This window comes from Alosa alosa, chromosome 15 (assembly GCF_017589495.1).
Source record: "Alosa alosa isolate M-15738 ecotype Scorff River chromosome 15, AALO_Geno_1.1, whole genome shotgun sequence".
NCBI classification, from domain to species: domain Eukaryota; kingdom Metazoa; phylum Chordata; class Actinopteri; order Clupeiformes; family Clupeidae; genus Alosa; species Alosa alosa.
Genome location: NC_063203.1, coordinates 303,788 through 325,815, shown reverse-complemented (window position 1 = coordinate 325,815; position 22,028 = coordinate 303,788). Strand labels below are relative to the sequence as shown.

Sequence of the window (22,028 nt, the reverse complement as noted above, 5' to 3'; positions counted from 1 at the left end):
AAAATATCAGTTTGTCAAGATTAATCTAATTTTTCTCCCAATTTCTATTGTAGATAGAGAAAAACATAGAGTGTATGGGATATTCACAATTTTGTCCTCTACTCAGTGATAAAAACAGAATCAATGTGTCACCTTTTGTTCAAAAGTTATGATAAATTTATTAGACCTTTGCAGATGGCACGAAACATTCCGCTTTTTTTTCATACTTGATGCCCTTGTGAGACAAAAAAAAAGGCTTATTGTGTGGCCATGCTACATGACAGAGATAAGATATACCCACCATTGTAATCAGGAGAACTAGCCCTTTAAAATGGTACATATCATAGTTAATAAGTTTGAGGGTAACACACATTGTTTTAAACAAAACCTTCAAAATTCAACATCAAAAACGTGAAAATATCAATTTGTCAAGATGAATCTTTCTTTTTCACCTAATGTCTGTTGTAGATATAGTGTGCAAAGGATAGCCAGTGTTGTGTTCTCCTCAGTGAAAAAAAAAGAATCAATTTATCACCTTTGGTTCAGAAGTTATGATTAATTTACTCATAACAGTAACAAGTAGAATTTTTAAAGAGTAGAATGTTTTCATTTCCCGTTTGGCATCTGACCTAAAAAAATACAGATATAATGGTCATGTAAAAAAATAAGCTGTTTTACCATCAAAACAAGCTCAATATGGGATGTCTTACTGTACTCTGAAGAGGCTAAATCAATTGTGGGGAGGACAGATAAAGGCTGAAAGGCAGACTAGCTGATTGTAACTGCTTCTCCGTGTGCTTCATTCTACTATGAAAACAAGAATATAGAGACACTGGCACTGGCACAAGGTTTATGAAAGGGGAAATAAATCATTTTATTTAGAAAAGTCTTAAACAATGTGATTAAATAACCAGGAACAACAACTTCAGGTAAATAACATAAACATATGTTTACAAACATGCAGTAACTATTAGAACTACAAGAATGACAAGACAACTGGTATGGGAACTCCACAGTTAGAGATTGTAGTACTCTGCAGAGAGTAGTGCCAGCTGAACGTACTATAAGAACTCAACTCCCTGCTCTACAATATATCTATTCCAGAAGAGTACTCCTAAGAGCCCAAAAGATTCTGAAGGACTCTTTCTCATCCTAACAATGGATTATTCCTACCGCTGAAATCAAGAAGACGCCATGTAGTCACAAAGCCAGAACTGAGAGACTCAGGAGAAGTTTTTTATCCCAGGCCATCCAACTCTGAACTCACACTATACTGACTTTGCACACATTCACTCCTCAGCACTCTCAAACATTTCCCAACTCTGAACTCACACTATACTGACTTTGCACTCATTCACTCCTCAGCACTCATGACCCCCCCCACACACACACACCCCCACACACACCTACAAGACTTTTAGCACTTTTACATCCCTCTCCCTATGCTACAGACCTTTTATTTATTTTCTTATTTCATCACACGCCAAAACACACACACACACACACACACACACACATATCTGACTTTTCTCCAACTTTTGCACACTTTTTATTTATTATTTTGATTTCTCCTCCATCTACCCATGTCCTTGATTGCCTAGCCTTTCTGCCCCCCACCCCCACCCCACCCCACCCCATCCCCAACACACACACTTACATCATCACTGTCATCACTTCACATACATACAGCACTCCTCTACATACCCCCCACATACACAGCACATTGTCTTCAGGATCTTCTCCAACACACATCCTCTACATACTTACAGCACACTGCCCCCACCTACCCACACACACACACTACACACACATACACACACAGTCACTGCTCCACTCCCGCCCACACACACATATCTTCACTGTCATCACTCACATACATTACATACAGTACTCTGCTTGCAATAGTAAGTCCCTGACCCCCCAACACACACACACTTACATCATCACTGTCATCACTTCACATACATACAGCACTCCTCTACATACCCCACATACACAGCACATTGTCTTCAGGATCTTCTCCAACACACATCCTCTACATACTTACAGCACACTGCCCCCACCTACCCACACACACACACACTACACACACACACACACAGTCACTGCTCCACTCCCTGCCCACACACACACATCTTCACTGTCATCACTCACATACATTACATACAGTACTCTGCTTGCAATAGTAAGTCCCTGACCCCCAACACACACACTTACATCATCACTGTCATCACTTCACATACATACAGCACACTGCTTGCTACAGTAAGCCTCCTCTACATACTTGCTGCACACTGCCCCCCCCCCCACATACACAGCACATTGTCTTCAGGATCTTCTCCAACACACATCCTCTACATACTTACAGCACACTGCCCCCACCTACCCACCTACACACTACACACACACACACACACAGTCACTGCTCCACTCCCCTCCCGCCCACACACACATCTTCACTGTCATCACTCACATACATTACATACAGTACTCTGCTTGCAATAGTAAGTCCCTGCCCCCCCCCCCTATATACACAGCACATTATTTCATCAGGAAGCTTCTCCAACACACATCCCCAACATACTTACAGCACACTGCCCCCCCCCCCCAATACACAGCACATTGTCTCATGAGGAAGCTTCTCCAACACACATATTGCACACTGCCCTCTCCCCACATACACAGCACACTATCCCATCTCCCCTGTCATCCCCCCCCAACACACACACCAAGACCCCTGGCAGTTGGGTTAGCCCCTTGAGCCGTGGATCTGCCCAAGGTTTCTTCCCTTGGTAAGGGAGTTTTTCCTTGCCCCTGTTGCTCTTGGGTGCTCCTTGTTGGTGCCCCCCACCCAATTCCAATCCTCCCCCACCTTTTTATGCAGCCCTTGCCACTTAATCTACTAAACCCCTCTTCTACTGCACTTTTACCCCCATTAATGCACAAATAGGCTGACACCAGACATAATTTCACTGCATTTCTTACTTCCAGTAACTATATGCATGTGACAATAAACTTCCTTGTATCCTTGTATCCTTGTATCCTTGTACAACAGTATAACAAAGATCAACAAATCTTACATGGTGAACAAAACATCAATTCATACTAACATTCACACACATATATATAAACAATTAAAACGTTAGAAGAAATTCAATACATTTAACAACCATACAGCATATAATTCGATACAATATATAATTATCCATATCATTTGCCCCACACATAAGGTGATACACTAACGCCACATTCACACCAGATCCGTGGTGTGTGCATTGTCACAGCTGTGGCATGGTTGTGTGTGTGTGTGTGTGTGTGTGTGTGTGTCGCAGTGTGTGTCCATCTAAGCCTAGCAGACGATGGGGTGTAAATGCTATTGGAGTTGGTGTCTCTGTCTGTGTTGGAAGGATAGGCAAAGTGTATGCTTTCTACCTGACATGGGACTTGACCAAACTCAAAATAAAGAAATTGTCAGATAAGAAATATAGAAATTGAATTACAAATCTAACCAAACTATTATCACTATAGTCCCTCTCATTATTGTTATAAGCAACACTCTTATCACAACCAGAAATGTGCTTGCGCCCAGATGGACGCACACACACACACAAACATGCTATGCTTACCCAGCTCAGGATGATGGAAGATTATCTCCTCCTGTAGCACATAATTGTCTTCTTCTTCATCCAGAAGCTACCCATCCATGTCCCATGTCCATGCCATCGCGGGTCCTTGGGGTCATATTTGCCATCAGCAGTCGGCTGCTTTCACCCCAGTTGCACGTACTTCTCTCCCTCCATCTAAAATAACAAATCACAGGTCTGATAGTGAATAGGTTGTTTAGTTTTATTTTACATTACTTCCACATAATCTTAATCACCACCAACCATGACTCTTTTCACTAAAAGTATTATTGTCACTGGAGGACTCCAATATTGCTTGGAGAGGTAACATTAGTCTCAGAGCTCACTACAGTAAGTGTTATTGCCTTGGCTAAACCATACATAGCATACCAGCTTACAAGTAAAAATTGATTTATTAACATGAGTCAGGAGATATGACAGAAAACATCTAAACAGCATATGCATACACATACACACCGTGCATAGGCTACTGCAGTTGCGTAAACACAAAACACCCCCTTAGAAAATAATGTGTTGACGAGTAGGCTTGGGTGTATGAGCTCCCATCATACACTGTGTGCAAAATTATTAGGCAAGTTGTATATCTGAGGATTAATTGTATTTTTGAACAAATACAATGATCTCAGTCAATCAAAAATGTTAATAAACCTCAAACCTGAATATTTAAGAAAGGGAAAGTGAGTTTTGGCTTTCTCAGGAGAAAATCTATGTGTGCAGAATTATTAGGCAACTATTGGTGTGCAGAATTATTATGCAACTAAATAAAAAACTAAAATTTTCCCACTCCACTTGTTTATTTTCATTTCCTAGAGTAAGAATAAAAAATAAACAACTCAAAATGTACAAATAAACACTTCATGAAATATTCAGTGACCAATATAGACACCCTTCTTTTCAATAACTGTCATGAGCCTTCCATCCATGGAGTCTGTTAATTTCTTGATCTGTTGATGATGAACATTTTGTCCAGCAACAACCACAGCCTCCCAAATGATGTTCAAAGGGGTGTATTGTCTTCCCTCACTGTAAATCTCACATTTAAGAAGGGTCCACAAGTTCTCAATGGGTTTAGGTCAGGTGAAGAAGGGGGCCATGTCATTATTCTGTCATCTTTAAAGCCTTTGCTGGCTAGCCATGCAGTGGAGTACTTGGATGCATGTGATGGAGCATTGTCCTGCATAAAAATCATGGCCTTCTTGAAGGATGTAGATTTTTCTGTACCACTGCTTGAAGAAAGTATCTTCTAAAAACTGGCAGTAGCTTTGGGAGTTGATTTTAAGTCCATCTTTAACCCGAAAAGGTCCAACTAGCTCATCCTTAACAATAGCAGCCCATACCAGTACCCCACCTCCACGTTGCTGGCGTCTGACTAAGTGGAGCTCTGTACCCATTAGTGATCCAGCCACGGGTCCATCCGTCTTGTCCGTCAAGAATCACTCTTTTCTCATCTGTCTATAAAACCGTTGAAAAATCTGTCTTCAGATATTTCTTGGCCCAGTCTTGACGTTAAACTTATGAGTCTTAAGTGGTGGTCGTGTTTCAGCCTTCCTTACAGGGGCCATGTCTCTGAGCACTGAACACCTTGTACTTCTGGACACCCCAGGTAGGTTGCATTTCTGGAATAAGGCCGCACTGGATGTCAATGGGTTCCTGGTAACTTCATGTTTAATTATTCTCACGTCTCTAGCAGTTATTCTCTTTTTTTCTCCACATGTTTCTTGCAACCCTTTTGACTATTTGCAACAAAACGTTTGATTATTCGGTGATCACGCCTCAATATCTTTGCTTCTTCAAGAGTGCTGCATCCCTGTGAAAGGCATTTTAAATTTTTTTGCTTTTCAGAGTCTGTTAAATCTCTTTTTAGGCCCATTTTGTCTGAGGTAAAGAAGCTGACTAATAATTATGCACACCTTGATTGTAGGGTGTTGATCACTTTAGCCCACACCCTCTCTCATTACACAAATACACATCAACTGATGATGCATAAATCCAATTAGCAGTCAGGTTTATATAGGTTGGAGTTGGAAATATGCATAAAAATTATGATAAGGTAAAAATACTCACTTGCCTAATAATTGTGCACACGGTGTAGTTAGCCACCCAAAAACCTCATAATCGTAGCAGCCAACCTTACAGCCTAAAAGCTAAACAATACTAAAACACATTTATAACAAATCTTCAGTCATGTATTCATGAAAACAGCAGTCAATGAATAAAATCCTTACGTTACACCATCGGGTGATCAACACAGTCTTCACGCCGGTAACGTAACATTAACGTTGTCATTCATGTCAGATGTTTCTATCTAAGTAAGCTAAGCAACTTGGCTACAAACAACTGTAAATTGTGCTATACATATTACGAAGGAATGAAAGGTTTATTTGACAATAAAATACCGATTAGGTCTACTTGACATAAAGTTGGCAGTCATGAAGCACGGGAGTGAACTTTATCGCGACTACGCGTCAAGGACATGTTGCAGCCTCTCCTGATGCTAACGTCACCTAACTTAGCTAGTTTTCTATCAGATGACAAGCAAGCAACATCGTTCAAAATAGAACAAATCGTTAAAGTTTCAGTCTTAGTAGGTCTGTAATCTTGGTTGACATATAGTAGCCCCCCAAAAATGACTGAAAATGATGAGTTTACTAAAGATTACTGTGTGCTAAAATACCAGCTGTCATCAGCTGAAGTGAACACACACATGCATTATGTTATGGCCATGCATACAAGGTGTAATTACCAGCAAAAATAACTTTTAAAAACGATTTTGAAGTAATAACATGGATAACAAGTAATAATAACATAAAAAGACTTGTTTTTACCTCAGATGATCCAGTAGTTTCTCCTTTAGACGACGTCAAGATCAACGATGCATAGTGCTTCCTGCTGTTTTTCCTCTAGTGGAGGGAGACGTCAACTCTTGATTTTTCCTTCACGTAGTAAAGAAATTCGCGCCACAAATCCCTTTAACCAATCATATCGCCAGAAAGCCTATGATGTGACGTTTTTGAGGAAGTTTTCAGTGATAAAATTGGTTGGGGTATGGCGGAGTTATTAGACTGAACGTCATCGGTACTGGGGTACCGAAATTAGAATGGGCCGTCTGCAAAGGGTTAAACTACTGAACTTCTTAACTTTTTAGCCATTGTAACTGTTACATGTCATCAACTATGACTCCTACCCACTGCAGCTAGTTAGCTAAGTTAGCTAAGTAACATGGTTAGCATAGTTAGCATGCTAGCATGCTAGTTAGCATAGTTAGCATAACTGCTAAAAATGATTAGCTAAGTTAGCTAAGTAACATGGTTAGCATAGTTAGCATGCTAGTTAGCATAACTGCTAAAAATGATTAGCTAAGTTAGCTAAGTAACAAGGTTAACATAGTTAGCATGCTATCATGTTAGCATGCTAGTTAGCATAGTTAGCATAACTATTAAAAATGATTAGCTAAGTTAGTTAAATAACATGGTTAACATAGTTAGCATGTTAGCATGCTAGTAAGAATACTTAGCATACCTACTAAAAATGATTAGCTAAGTTAGCTAAGTCACATGGTTAGCATACTTAACATATTAGCATGCTAGTTAGCATAACTACTAAATATGAAAACATTAGCTAAGTTAACTAAGTTAAGTAACTTAGTTAACAATATTATCTTTGATAACATAGTTAGCAAAACTGCTAGCAAACATTAGAGCCATTCCAAATGTCAGTTATCGTCAATTATCTACCTAAATAATTTAACCATTTAAATGATCCACCTATTTCTACCAAGCAAATCATTTAACTATATAAACTATCCACCTATTTAACTGTTCAGTCATTCCAACTATATTAAACCTCATCTTCCTAGCAACCAATATAGTTTGTTTTTACTCTGTATGATATTTTACATCATATTTTTTGCATTTTCATGCACTGTATTTCCTTCAGGAAATGCTTTTCTAGTTCTTATTTTTCTTCTTCTAACGTTTAATGCAGCTTCAACCGTTAAACGTGAAACTTCATTCAAACTTTGTTACGTTAGGTCTTACTTAGGACATTTGGGCTATGTATTTTTCAACTTTTGTAACTTTTATACTTTTTAAACTATTAATTAAAAACTATCAAAATTTCCCCATTGACTTAACATTATGATTATGACATCACAATACGGCCGTTAAGCAATTAGAATCCTATGGCAGGTGTTCGGGCCACCTGGATCAACTGCCAGTCTCAGGCTTTAAGCATACAAACTGACCCTATTAAGACTACACATCCTGTTCAACTGCTTCCTCTGCCAAAAACTGTTTCAAAATAAAAGTCCTCACTATAATATTTTACTTTTAAACAATTTAACCCTTTAAACTACTGAACTTTTTAACTGTTCAGCCATTGTAACTGTTACTTGTCATCAACTATGACTCCTACCCACTGTAGCTAGTTAGCTAAGTTAGCTAAGTAACATGTTAGCATAGTTAGCATGCTAGCATGCTAGTTAGCATAGTTAGCATAACTGCTAAAAATGATTAGCTAAGTTAGCTAAGTAACATGGTTAGCATAGTTAGCATGCTAGCGTGTTAACATGCTAGTTAGCATTTTTAGCAAAACTGCTAAAAATGATTAGCTAAGTTAGTTAAGTAATGTAGTTAGCATAGTTAGCATGCTAGTTAGCATTTTTAGCAAAACTGTTAAAAATGATTAACTAAGTTAGCTAAGTAACGTAGTTAGCATAGTTAGCATGCTAGTTAGCATTTTAAGCAAAACTGCTCAAAATGATTAGCTAAGTCACATGGTTAGCATAGTTAGCATGCTAGCTAACATTTTAAGCAAAACTGCTTAAAATGATTAGCTAAGTTAGCTAAGTCACATGGTTAGCATAGTTAGCATGTTAGTTAACATAGTTAACATAATTGATAAAAATGATTAGCTAAGTTAGCTAAGTTATATGGTTAGCATAGTTAGCATTTTAACATTGTTAACATGCTAGTTAGCATAGTAACTTGGTTAACATTATTATGTTTGTTAACATAGTGAGCATAACTGCTAGCAAACATTAGAGCCATTTCAACTGTCAGTTATTGTCAACTATCTACCTAAATAATTTAACCATTTAAACTATCCACCTATTTAACTGTTCAGTCATTCCAACTATATTAAACCTCATCTACTTAGCAACCAATATAGTTTGTTTTTACTCTGTATGATATTTTACATCATATTTTTGCATTTTCATGCACTGTATTTCCTTCAGGAAATGCTTTTCTAGTTCTTATTTTTCTTCTTCTAACGCGTTTAATGCAGCTTCAACCGTTAAACGTAGAAACTTCATTCAAACTTTGTTACGTAGGTCTTACTTAGGACATTTGGGCTATGTATTTTTCAACTTTGTAACGTTTATACTTTTTAAACTATTAATTAAAAACTATCAAAATTTCCCCATTGACTTAACATTATTGAGTTTTTTTATTATTATTACTATTATTATTGTTATACTTATTATTATTATTATTATTACCATTAGAAGTGATACTACTGACAGTGCACAAATATATATATTCATACATTTTATTGATGAATAAATATTGATAAATCATTCATTTATACAGTGTTACATTTGTAATAAATAAAACATATAACATTTGTAATAATAAATAATATGACATCATATAGATATATTATACAATATGAAGTACTGATGTACATACAATTATCAGACCAGATGCCATACAGACCTATTATAGCTACATATTATTGTCATAAAACATAAAATTGGATATGTACATTTTATACACGCACACACATCTATTGTTATGTTTTACAAATGAGAGAGAGAGTGAGAGAGACAGAAAGAGAGAGAGAGCGAGCAAGAGAGAGAATGAGATGACTGTTCAGACAATGCAGTATGCTTAAGAAAACAAATAGTTAGCCATTTTAATGACAGTGGGAGAGATTTTTCCTTCTGGTGTATTGGACATAAGGTACTTCTCAATGAAACTAAGAGTGTTTTTGACCTTTTTGTGGTATTCGATGTTGAACACAAAATAAATTGACATCAAAGTTGCAAGCCAGAGGGTGATGTCATCAACTTTGTGGGTGAGGATATCTGTGTAGTCCAGACGCACACCAAACGTAGCCTCCAAGAAGGGGTTTCCGGTAATGATTAGTACCGGCGTTGGAACCTCTGGGTCCTAGGGCAGAACAAAAAATGTTATAGGAAACTGCTGAGACGTATCAAGACAGCATTTTGACCTACTGACATTAAACCATACCTTGTTGATGAGATAAATGGCATTGGGGTCCTCCCTGAATAAATGTGGCAGGAGAAATGTGGCGAGAATCAACTGAAGACCTCTGTGGGATTCCTCCGCAAATGCATCCTTGGCATCGTCATACATTTTAAAGAGATCCCGTCCTGTGGCTCGTCGTTGGCATTCTTCTATAATTTTTCTTGCTACAATTCCCATTCCTGACATAATGCTGCGATCAACGTCAACATCAAGCTGGTGATTTGTTTCTGCAAGAAGCTTTTAATAACACACAAAAACACACAAATAAATATATTATGATGTCTCATTTGCACATTTTAAAAAACTTGCAAAATACAAAAAAAAAATGTTGCCTTAATGTTAATAATCATCTGAGGAAGTTTTATGGGGATATATATTTGTTACGTTTTTTACCTTATGTAATAAATACCACCTGAGGCTTATAATGAACATAATTAGGCCAATAGCACAAAAAAGAAAGAAAAGCTAACACCAATGTAATACTTTAGCATGTTTTCTAACTCAAGGACGGCACACCCGTGTCGTGTAATATCTGTGTGTAAATGTCCCATTCATTTTCTAGAAATTATGTCTAAAAGTGGTAGCCTACCGATGGGCCAAATCTGGCTCACAGACTACAGGGGAAACGTGACAGTTTGCAAGTTAACAAAGTGACAGTGAAATCATACTCACTACTATTGGAAATCGCAGTGCAGGGTACTCGTCAAGGGTCTCCATTGTCGAATGGTTTTCTAAGTATACTGTTCTCTCTACCCTTGTTCGGGCCATTTTGTCTTGTAGAATAGACAGATTTGGGTGTTTTTTATGGCACTCAGCCTGCATCTTTTCCCGGTGGCATCCAAGGCTGATGGCATCCTCTCCAAGAGTGCTAGTTCCATCTACAGTCTGCCAGTGACAAAAAAGTGAAGTACTAATAGTAATGATGTCAGCACAATATTTTATGAAAGAAAGGACACATGAAACAGGATCCTGAGATCCTGGACAATGTTACATTTTGGTGGGTTTCCCAGTTCAGTCCATTACCATTATAGCAGTGGATGTTGTTTCTGGCGGAGTTTTGCTTGAGGTCTTTTTTTGTTGAATCTCAGGAATGAACACCAAGGGTCTTCGTTCTTTTTTAAATTTATTTTTTATCATTTGATGCCACGATTCCTGTTTTAATAAGAAAATAAACAATGCTTACCTATATAAAAAATTGTGATGCTCTTACAAAAACTACAAATTACGAGGATTAACAACTAAGACTTACATAGCCTTTCCCTGTGTGATCCCGGAGGAAATTGTACTTTGCAACCAGCGCAGAACAACTGTCGTTATACATTTTACTTGAGGGATACCTGCAAAACGCAAATAGGATTAAGTTAGTACATTTAGCCTACACTGTTTATTTACAAGTCTATACATGGGCCTTTATGCATTTATGCATACAGGACAATGAAGAGAGTAAAAGGAGTAAGTGGGGGAAAGAAACACGTTTTAGGAAAAGGTTGGGTCCCAATGATGTAGTAGGTTTACGAAGTCCAACTGTAATGTTTATAGTTAGGTGTGTGTTAGTTGGTCAAAACACAGGGAAACTTTCCGTGTGGAGACTTTTTCTCCCCTGGAACAGCTGGTCGCACTCTCAGCAACCTCAGATTTTTTTTAGTTGCACCATTGAGAAATTAGGTCTAGAGCCCTTCTACAGTGACAACAGCACTAGGCAACAAGACAAAAACAGGGCTACGGATTGATTCACTTCGAATAATTCCTTTAAGTATAAAATCAAAGTACTTACCATGTGTAGCTACATATGTCATCAAAAAGAACCTGGACAATTTGGGATCTCCATTTATTCCTAAAAGCTGAAGCTATGAAGACCTCACTTTTTTCATCAAGTCTTTGCTGGAGGGTGGTAGGGAACTTGGGAAGCCTGTAAATGATTGGCCATTCTTTTTTGGTTGCAGGGCATTCTTTTGGTGTTTCTGGGGTTCTACAAAAGTAAAAATGTTATTTTAACATTTATCACATAGCTGACCATGTCACATTTTTAAAACTATCAATTATAATTTGAATAGCATGATTCAACTTAGAAATTGTGTTTACCCAGTAGATGAAGTATCGGCTTCAGATTCATCTCTTTGCTTTAAACTCTCTAGCTTTTTAAAAAAAAAAAACCTGATTTTTAATACTTGGGATGAGCTTTTCAACCATGCGATCTGTCAGTAAAAGCAAGGTTTCTCCATCAATGTCATTCTCTGTGGAGGGTAGGGGGTGGGGGTGGAGGGGGTAAAGGGGCAAGCAGAAGAAAATCAATGTATTAGTTCCCTTAAAGGTGCACTGAGTTTCTGCATCGTTTCAGCACAATTTCACTTTTGTCTCCCCTTGATCCGCTAGCTGTCTGCCCCACAAATACACTGTGAAAAAGTCTGGTCTCGGAAGATAACACAGGGGCTGTAAACGTCAAACACACACTAGAGGCACAGGTTGTGCACAAAAACATAACAAACGAATTCACATCATATTCAAATTCACCTATTCAAATTCAGCTGTTGTAGTAGTTGTTCAAGGCGAGACGTTACAAGACCCAGTATCTCAAAGTGACGTATCGTTCTCCCTCCGTGTTGCAATGGATGTCAAGCCCATGATGATCCACTTCTTCTCCTACTTTCAAGGCAACCCATCCCTTCTCTTCTAATTTGAAGGAATGCAAGTGGTATTCAAATGAAGAAGGAACCATCCGTGTTCCAACAACAAACCACTGACTGTTTATGCAGTATATAGCCTTGACCTCTAAGAAAATAGGAATGTCCTCACTTTCAAGGAATTCAATCACTTTCAACTCTCCAATACGATAAGGCACATCATTGCAGACAAGTGATTTTGTTGTTTGCATCACAAGGTCTTCCAGAGGCACATCTATCCTTTTCAGCAATGCCTGTGAAGCACTATTTGGTAGACACCCTCCTCTAATTTCACTGCAGCTCCCAGTGTGGCTTACTTCTTTCCCCAAACTTTTCTCATTAGCCTGCTCCCAGCACTGTCTCATCTGATGCCTTGTTGCCAGCGTCTTTGTGATGTTTTTGAAGTTGCACACCACGGATGACAGTTTTTTGAAGTACTGGTGTTTAGCTTCAAATCGCATGCATGAGAGGTAGACTAGTGGCCCATAGAGGGTAATTAATTGTGGATAATGCACAATGTAGTGCATCTTTGGAATGGACAGATTCTCAAAAAGATCTTTCTTTTCTCCAAATATGGCATCCATGATCTTCTGACAGCTGGTGCCATTATGATATCCACAACCTCACGTAGCAACAGGTAGCAGTCCCAGCACTTGTTAGGCACAATCAAGGGACCAATCAAAAGAGGTAGAAGGCGAAACAGAGTCCACTTCTCAGAGGCACTCCCAGAGAGCTGACCACCACTTCTCAGCATCCTCTCTGTAATGGGTTGAGGCTGGGATGTTTTATTATTTCAACCATATTGGTAGTTTTCAATTTCATAGTTCAACTGACCAAGAGTTAGTATCCTATCCCTTATCATTTTCTTCAAGATGTGTTTGAGAACAAAAAGGATCACACCCTCTAGAACATCATGCATTAGATCAGGAGGAAAGAGGTGCATCATTAAAGCTGGGGTGTAGTTTAGACTGGCAAAGCAACATGGTCGAATCACACCATACACTAAACCATTTTCAGGATCTTCTTCCACAGCCCTGAGGTGATAACTGTAGTTGTTCCCATCCCTCATCACATACTCTTCTTCTCTGAACTTTGCCCTCACTTCCTCTCTTGTTGCCATGCAAAATCGGCATATACGCCCATGACTAAAGTTTCTAGAAAAGCCTGCAACAGCGTGAGATGCGAGGTTGTCGCCTGAGATGGTGGCAATAGAGCCAAAAAATCGCTTTGACTCTCCGCAGCATTCTAACAAAACTCCCTCTGTCTCGAGGAGCTTAACATCATCTATGAGAGGCCTGAATATGTGTCTTTATGGATAAATTTGTGTTTTACCAAGATGGAAAGGTAGATGTGCTCAACTTTGGATATATAACGATGGTGAAGATTTCCTAATTTGAAATACACAGCAGTTAGTTTGTGCTTTCCTCTCTTTGCTCCAAGGGGATTGACAATCTCAAATTCATCAACACTGAAAAAAATGATTTTGACATGTAGTAATTTTTCCCTAAATGAAACTGTATTTATATACTCAATTTGTTTGTGTTTTGCAAAAACTCATTTCAGATAAGTAATATTTGCAAGAAAAAAATTTGTTTGTGTTTTAGAAAAAACTAATTTCAGTTAAGTAATATCTGCAAGAAAAAAAGGGGTTTTGCTTCAGAGGCGGTACTGCGCATGCGTTTATATGGCTGCCAAAAGACGATTGTCCTCCATTTTGCAAACGGTTCCGTTGGCTTGAAGAGATCTGCACTTGAAACCTTCGGTTTTGACTTTTAACGGTAAGTGGTATATTATTAAACTTCATTTGACAGTCAGTTTACCATTAGAAATTTGGAGTGTCTTTAATTGCTTTATTTGACACGATAGCGCTGTTTTCTTGAATATTTAAGAAATCGTCTAGCAAGCTAGCTAACGTTAACTTTACCTACTCCAATATAAGGTTAACTTGGCTAACAAGTTCATCTTAAAGTTTACTTTTATTACCTCCTCGACGTAATTGATTGAATAACTTCAAAATAAATATAGACCTTAATGTTTGACAATAGGTTGTTGAAACTCAGTGGACCCATTAAAGTTTGTACAATTAACATTAGCTGCTAACTGAATTGGAACATAGATCTTGCCTGAAATATGGTTCACCTTAACGTTAGCTAGTTAGCTAACCGAACACGTTTTCACCGACCCCTGTGTACGTAAAAATACGTTTGTTTGGAGACTCAGAATATAGGCCAAGGTACATGTAAAAAGGAAAGAAATTGGACGCATGTATCGTGAGTGATTAGGTCAGGTCATAACTCGGACATTGTTGGGCAAAAGCCACATTTACGCTAGGTTTAGAAACGTGTTGATTTATTCTGTCAGTAATGGAGTACCACTATTTTCTCAATAATGTCATTGCCAGTGCTGAATATGTGTGGTGGTGGTGGCATTTCTCAAACTCAACAGCAGTGCAAGATATGGACAGGCTGATGCTACGCACCTGTTAAGCAGGTCTTGGTTGAACATTTTATTTGTTCCATGGTGTTGAAATTCGAAATGTGTTCCCTCCAAGGGGACAGTCAGACCATCAAGCAGGGCTGTGTAGCTATTGTTGGTAGACTGTAAGATAATCAAATGTCAAATGGCAATTAAATTGTCAAAATCGTTTGATTAACTAGTACCATTTGTGTATGTATTAAATAAGTATATCTCATAAATGTATACTTTATATTTATATTAGGGCTGTCAAAATAACTGATTAATTTCGATTAATTAATTTCAGAAAAAATAAACTGATTAAAAAAATTTGTGCAGATTAATCGATTCCGTATGACCTTTGACCCCGAGCTGTTCTAGTCAGCAAAAATTAGAATGTAAAATGAAGGAGAGAGAAGAAAACGTGCTGCCTGGATCATTGATTGGAACATTTACTTTTAAAAAATGGCCTGTGTTAAAGTGTTGAAAATAAAGTCCTCTGCAATGTCTGCAGCAAGGAATTAGCATATCACTGGAGTTCATCAACTCTATAGTCGCACATCAATGCAAAGAAATAAGTGTTGACATTGAGGGGAGTGTTAATTTATTTTCATTGTGTCCCCTAGGTTATATCTGTGGCCTGAAATGCCTTGTATGTGAAAACTTCTTCCCGAAGCACAATAAAAAGCATAATAAAAGAGTCTTTGAACTTTAATGTCACTAATGCTGATTATTCAATGATTCATTTGAATTTAAATATTTAAAATACTTTCACAGCAAAAATTATATATCCGATTAATTTAGATTAATTAATCACAGAGTATGTAATTAATTAGATTTATTTTTTTTAATCGATTGACAGCCCTAATTTATATTATAAATGTGTTTCTATCCTCTTTAGTTACAGGTATTGAGAAATGTCCTTGCTTGATGACTGGATCAGGAAATGCCTGTGATGCTTCGGTATTCAGGCAAGCTACAGGTCAAAGATGCGTAACCTTGGATGTCCAGTGACCGCCGTTTTCCAGAAGAAGAAGGTCATAAGTTCCAGAAGAAGGTTTAAAGGACATAAAATGGCCAAACATTTGAGGATTTTGCAAGGTGTAAGTTTGTATTACTATTATTGTTTACTTCTCTTACATATTACATACAATGATCACATTGGATCTGTTTCTGCTACTGCCATTACTTAGTCACCCTACTCACACACTGCTCTTATGTGCCTTATTACAACATAGCGACAGATAGAGGCATTATGATTTTGTGTCTAACTATAACTGGACTCCTCAGGATTGATACGACTACATGAGTCGTCATACATTCACCCACTCACTCATTTTCCCTTTGCTCACATTGTTCCTTCCCCAACTGGTACACTCACTTATTAGCCTGATGTCGTCATACTCAATTCCTGTCAGAATTTAAGTCTGACGCTGCTTAGTTGGGACGTGATTATGGGGTGTGTTTCAACCAAAGAAATGCTTGCCAAATGCCTGTTATCTGTTGTAAAGCACTCTGAACTGAATCTTCTGTATTAAAAGTGCTTTAGAAATAGAGGTTATTATTATTTAGAGTATTGATTGTATTTTCACAAAATAATTAATATCCCTGTATCTGAACAGACAGAGACTGTACATCTGAGGAGGGAGGCAGCCATCAAGACCCTGTGCCTTTATTTTGGTGAAGATGATGATTCTCTCATACATGTACATGGTAAGTAACACTAATAAAGTGCATGATGAAATTGCAATAAAGGGTGTTAACTCATCAATGGTCCCATTTATTTTTATGCCCACTTTTAAGCCAAAAACCTTTAAGCCAGCTCCCAGCTCGTACCTTTTCTCAAGCGTCAACCTAAAGCAGCTTTTTAAATTTTGTACAGGATATCCATGGCAAGGAGGTGTCAAGAGAAAACCACCCCTTGGAACATGAGGACATCGGCATCGTTGTGGATGGAGGCATCATTTTGGAGGAACCTGGTCTGTTGCACAAGGCTGTGCAGTGAAGCCAGAGACTTTCTAATGAGGAGACACAGCACTCAAAAAATCCTCCATAGAAATGCATGGGGTTAGTTAGTAACGCCGTTGTATACACATATCCCACCCCTTCCTCGGCAAAACGTTGACATGTGAATACATTGAGCCAATCATATGATGTGTTGTGCAGACATCGTGCCAATCATGTGTTGTGAACTCGGCGCTGGAGTAAGGTTGGTGTCGTGAAGCCTTGCCCACGTGCATTTCTGCCAAATAGGATGCCCGATGAGTGGCAAAAAAGCGTTGCATTATGGCTGCCGAGTGGAGGGACTTGCCTAAAAGGACTTTGGTGAAGCTAGGGGTCATATACACATTGAATCAATGTTGAACTCTTCAATACTATTACAAATTCATGCAAAAAGTTGTCATTCAGATGGATGGTGATAAGCTCCTACCCAAGGTTCGTAATCTTAAGAACCAAATCATTAGATGGGCAAGTGGGCCTTCTTTCTTTCTTTCTTTCTCTTCCCTTCTCTCTCTCTCTCTCTCTCTCTGTCTTTCTATCGTTCGTCCTCTCTCTCTCTCGGCACACTTTTACACATACACACACAATATCTTGCTGTATGGTGTTTGGCTTTGTATCAGGCACAAATTCGTGCAAAAAGTGGTCATGCAGATGGATGGTGAGAAGCTCTCACCCAAGTGTTTCTACCTTAAGAACCAAATGACACTTAAATTCACGCCAAAGTATCTGTGTTTTTGGGCTCTTTTTATTTATTTATTTCCCTTTTTCTTTCATTCTCTCTATCACACTCTACCTCTCTCTCATTCTCTACTGCTGTTGCTCCCTTATTTATAAATATATTGTCCTCATTGCCGTTTTGATTGAGAGCAGGATTATTGTTATTATATTTTAATATTTTTATCAATCTTGATATTTTAGGCACACAAGACCAGTGAGCAACCAATGTTCATACATGCATATCGCTTCTGTGTTCATCTGTCTCATGCGGAATTGTGTTTTCCTTGTTGGAATTTGCATGTGCATTAATAAAGGCAAAGTTATAATCATACCTTTTGAGTTTTAATTCAATTTAACCTTAAAATCTAACCTTAATTTGTACCAAGAAAATAATATTACATTTTACTCAAAATATTTGATTGGAGTTTGCTTGGCTTGATTTAGTTTAGCCAAGCAAACTCCAATCAAATATTTTGAGTAAAATGTGACATGCCAGAATTACTTAATGTTATTTAGGTAACCATTTGCACTCAATTTAATTTAGCTACATCCAGCCATTTAGATTTAGTTGAATTTGCTTAATAGTTTCTTGCAAATAAAGATAAACTACATTGAGTTGAATTTGCTTAATATTTTCTTGCAAATAAAGCTAAACTAAACTCAATTTATCTGTAGGAACTGAAGCATTTGTTGACCTGTGCACATCCATTCAGGCCACATGTAAATGGAAACGTGGCATCATTTACATGGTAGAGTCCAATGTGGCGAATTTGTTTGATCAATGAAAAAGAGTCTTTGTCACACAAAGGGCAACTGTAAACAACAATCATTTTAGCTTGTAAACAACAATCATTTTAGCTTAACTCCCACCTCTGAATGCTTCTGTATATGGTTCAAGGTTATTTGATTCAAGCCAGTGACAGACGACTTCAACTGTCCAGTGTGAAACTGATCTGTTCACTCTGTAAAAAGGAACAGAAAATGGAAACAATTAGCCTATTTTATTATTTATTTATTAAGTTATTTCATTTGTTTATGTTTATATGTACTTGGCAGACACTTTTTCCAGCGACATGTGATACAACAAAACATAAACAAAAATATTTAGCTAAAATGTAAAAAATGCAGATCCACCTAGTATGCTTGTGTAATGGATTTGAATTTAATCTCGGTTGCCAATGAAGACAAACTAGATCACTTAACTAAATGACTAATACTAAACATGCTACTGTATCACTTAATCATTTCACAACACCTGCAGGGAGGTCAGCTAAAAGTGCACTAATAATCCAATTTCGAAAAAAACTATAGCTTTACAAGAAGTTCAGTTGAATACTATGTGGGAAAGCCCAAGGTCTGGCCGGGCCACTTGTGAACAGTTTCATGAACCTGATAGTCATAACAAGGTGAGGACCTAGGCTCTATAGCCTAGACATTAGACAAATATTAGATTCACAGGCAATTGCCAACAGAAACATAGGCTGCGAGATTGCAAACATGTAGCAAACAATTGATCTTACTCCATAAGCTTGTCCAATTAAAAACGTCAGCCCTGAATACACGCCAAACAAAAAATGTCCAGTACTAGGAAAGCACTTGGAGAGTGACCTCCGCCAAGGCGATAACGTTAAATTTCAGAAGGATCACCGACAGGATCATCTGTTGTCCAAAATGTAATCTAAATCCGTGCAGTAGCCTACTTTTCGAGTTATCTTGTAGGATACACAAACAGACTGTTGCCTGGGTATGGATAGCAATACAACTGTATCTGTCCATGTTATCGTTTAGCTGAGCATATGAAGCGAGCGAGCATTTGTGGGTTTCCTATTGGGTTTAATAGCACGCAAGGTGACGTTCACTTTAAGAGCTATCTAAACATGTTTCCAAATAGTTACCTAGAGGTTTAACATTCACAATATAGCCTAGAACTACTTCATCCCAATCTTAAACTCTTACACACGTGAACATCTTGGTAATATTTAAAATGCTGTTTGACGACAGGGAAACAAAAAACCTTATGGCTAGCGATACAACTGTAACTTTATGGCTAGCATTGTGGAGCCAAAGTATAACTTTAATAGTAGGCTATAATGGGCTCAATAGAGATATAACTTTGTAAACCGAATGAGAAGTGAAACTAGAAATCTTATCTCAATGTCATTCAAATGAATTTCATTACTAGCTAATAAATATGCAACTAACAATCAATAAAACAATGACCAGGAATTGCTAGCACTAGCGGTAAAATGAGCGTTAGCCATCAAAGATCTAAACTGTAAACGTAGCCTAAACACCGCGACGCTTTGAAAACACTTGTTATCGACACTTGAATGGGCTCACCATGTATCATTATGTCATATCTTTATAAATATTTAACTATAAATAGACACCATTACCCACCTGCAGATAGTTTGTTGCAAACTCAGGAGGCTCTGACAAACCAACTGACAAAATTTCAAATGTCCAGCTCGCGCACGGCACATTCTGGTTCATCCAGGAACCTTCAACCAACACGAACTATGAAAGGTTCTCCCAAGAACCTGCTAGACAAGCAGAGTGACTGGAGGCCCTCCAAATTCTAAGAGTGTGAAGCTAACGCGGAGCTAATAGCAAAGACACTAAAAGTACATAGTTCTGAAATTTAAGTCAAGAGGAAGGGAGGATACTATTGGAAGATATGGGAGTATCAGTCAGGAAGGTGATGGTGAAGATGGTAGTGCATTAAATAGGTTATTTACAATAGCTGAACTTAATAATGCCTTAAGGAAGCTGGGTAAATCAACTCCAGGAAGGGATAGTATCTGCTATGTCATGCTAGAACAGTTCAGTGATAAAGGGAAAGAGATGTTGCTAAATTTGTACAATAAGGTATGGAAAGAAGGCACTATTCCAAGAAGTTGGAAAGAGTCTATAATTATACCTATAAGGAAGCCAGGGAAAGATCCAACAGTTCCAGAAAGCTATAGACCAATTGCTTTGACCTCTCAGATGGGGAAAACTATGGAAAGGATGGTCAATGATAGAATGGTACTTGGAGACTAGAGGTCTGATCAAAAATTATCAGAGTGGGTTAAGAAGAGGAAGAGGAACAATGGATCCTATGGTGTGTTTGGAGTATGACGCAGGGCTGCCAACTTTTCAAAAAACCTTGGAGTTTGGTGGGGCCAACCAAAATTTTGCTGCGGAAATTTTTGTTTGGCTCGTTCAGCATTATACCGTACAGTAAAAAAAAAAGTACATTGGTTCTCAGGTGTAGGGACCAGGGTCCCAGAGTTAAATTAACATTGGTATCAAAGGGATCTAGCCCTCCCCCAGAATTTTTTTTTTGGACTAGATGAAATTTCCTGAATTCTGGTACATTTTACCAGGTTATTTAGATACTTCTATATAACAAAATAAAGCCAGCCTACGAAATTAATAAAAAAGTAAATCATGCATAATTTAAAAAATAACTCAATATATAGGCTACTTGGCTACGCAATAAGGTTTCCATTACAGCACCGCGGACGCTCAATGAACGCATGAAAGCGGATAAAGTAAATTAAATATCAAACTAAAGCTTAAAATGTCATGCTTTTAAGGCCTACCATTGTGCAGTCTAGCTGTGGTTAGTGACGGATGCTGTTAATGGGGAGTTTTACATAAACCTATAGGTTATTATTTATTTGGCGCACAAACAGCACTGGTATTTCATACGGCAATAGTGGGGGTGTCCAAACTAACAATTTTAAAAAGTGGGTGGGTGTTTTGTAAGAATTTAAGAAATGTTTGTATATTTTTTTAAATGTTTGTATATTTGTAACATTTTTAATGTTGGTAACTTTTAAATGCATCAATCTGGTGCACTTTTAAAAATAAATTCAGAGGTCAGACTTGCTTATTTTTATGGAAATATTTGTGCTGTAGCCTAAGCTATTTTGCACTTCAGAATTATAACCATGCATTCACAGGTGGAATAGTTATGGTGATATTGCAATAAGTTCACAACCACAAAAACATATGGTCCATTTCACAGTTCAGAAATGTTCAGCACTCCATGAAATTATGCAGAAGTGGTCACCTGTGTTTTTCAGCTAGTTCATTTAAGATAATATATTGGTCATTGTAATGGCCATAGCCTACAGGCTATTCCTTTTTCAGGATGTACCCATATCTGCATGATGTGAATGTTTGCATATGGCTTATGTCAGGCTTTTATATCAATATTTGTGTCTCCTTATTTGATTTTCTTTATATTTTTGCATTAATGTCACTAGAAAGCATGGCAATATAAATATATTCATTTATCTGTGTAAGTGGGA

At 37.8% G+C, this 22,028-nt stretch overlaps 1 protein-coding gene and 1 long non-coding RNA gene across 7 annotated transcripts; one reads left to right on the top strand and one right to left on the bottom strand.

The window, feature by feature from the left end:
* Positions 1-9,234: 9,234 nt before the first annotated feature.
* On the bottom strand, positions 9,235-20,212 carry LOC125307814 (sterile alpha motif domain-containing protein 3-like). Of its 5 annotated transcripts, none has more exons than XM_048263894.1 (10): positions 20,128-20,212; positions 18,598-18,689; positions 15,035-15,153; positions 11,978-12,129; positions 11,670-11,864; positions 11,145-11,232; positions 10,919-11,047; positions 10,568-10,780; positions 9,878-10,132; positions 9,238-9,796 (listed from the first exon to the last, which is right to left on the bottom strand). In XM_048263894.1, the coding sequence occupies exons 6-10, from the start codon at positions 11,214-11,216 to the stop codon at positions 9,515-9,517; spliced, it is 951 nt and encodes a 316-aa protein (XP_048119851.1). In that variant the 5' UTR covers positions 11,217-11,232; positions 11,670-11,864; positions 11,978-12,129; positions 15,035-15,153; positions 18,598-18,689; positions 20,128-20,212; the 3' UTR covers positions 9,238-9,514. The 5 variants fall into 5 exon arrangements, with proteins under 5 accessions (XP_048119847.1, XP_048119851.1, XP_048119849.1 ...); XM_048263892.1 differs by lacking the exon at positions 15,035-15,153 and adding an exon at positions 12,407-12,565; XM_048263893.1 differs by lacking the exon at positions 15,035-15,153 and adding an exon at positions 12,407-12,562.
* Positions 12,580-17,086, top strand: LOC125307816. Of its 2 annotated transcripts, none has more exons than XR_007195796.1 (3): positions 12,580-14,333; positions 16,632-16,722; positions 16,892-17,086. It is a non-coding gene; the product is annotated as an uncharacterized LOC125307816 (long non-coding RNA). The 2 variants fall into 2 exon arrangements; XR_007195795.1 differs by lacking the exon at positions 12,580-14,333 and adding an exon at positions 16,014-16,112.
* Positions 20,213-22,028: the final 1,816 nt, after the last annotated feature.

Excerpts from the sequence above, each read along its gene's own strand:
- LOC125307814 (XM_048263890.1), bottom strand. The coding sequence starts at position 20,210 with ATGTGCCGTGCGCGAGCTGGACATTTGAAATTTTGTCAGTTGGTTTGT. Across the intron at positions 11,233-20,127 it reads TTGCAACAAACTATCTGCAG|GTATCCCTCAAGTAAAATGT; the intron begins GTGGGTAATGGT and ends TGCGTTTTGCAG. Across the intron at positions 9,797-9,877 it reads CCATTTATCTCATCAACAAG|GACCCAGAGGTTCCAACGCC; the intron begins GTATGGTTTAAT and ends GTTCTGCCCTAG.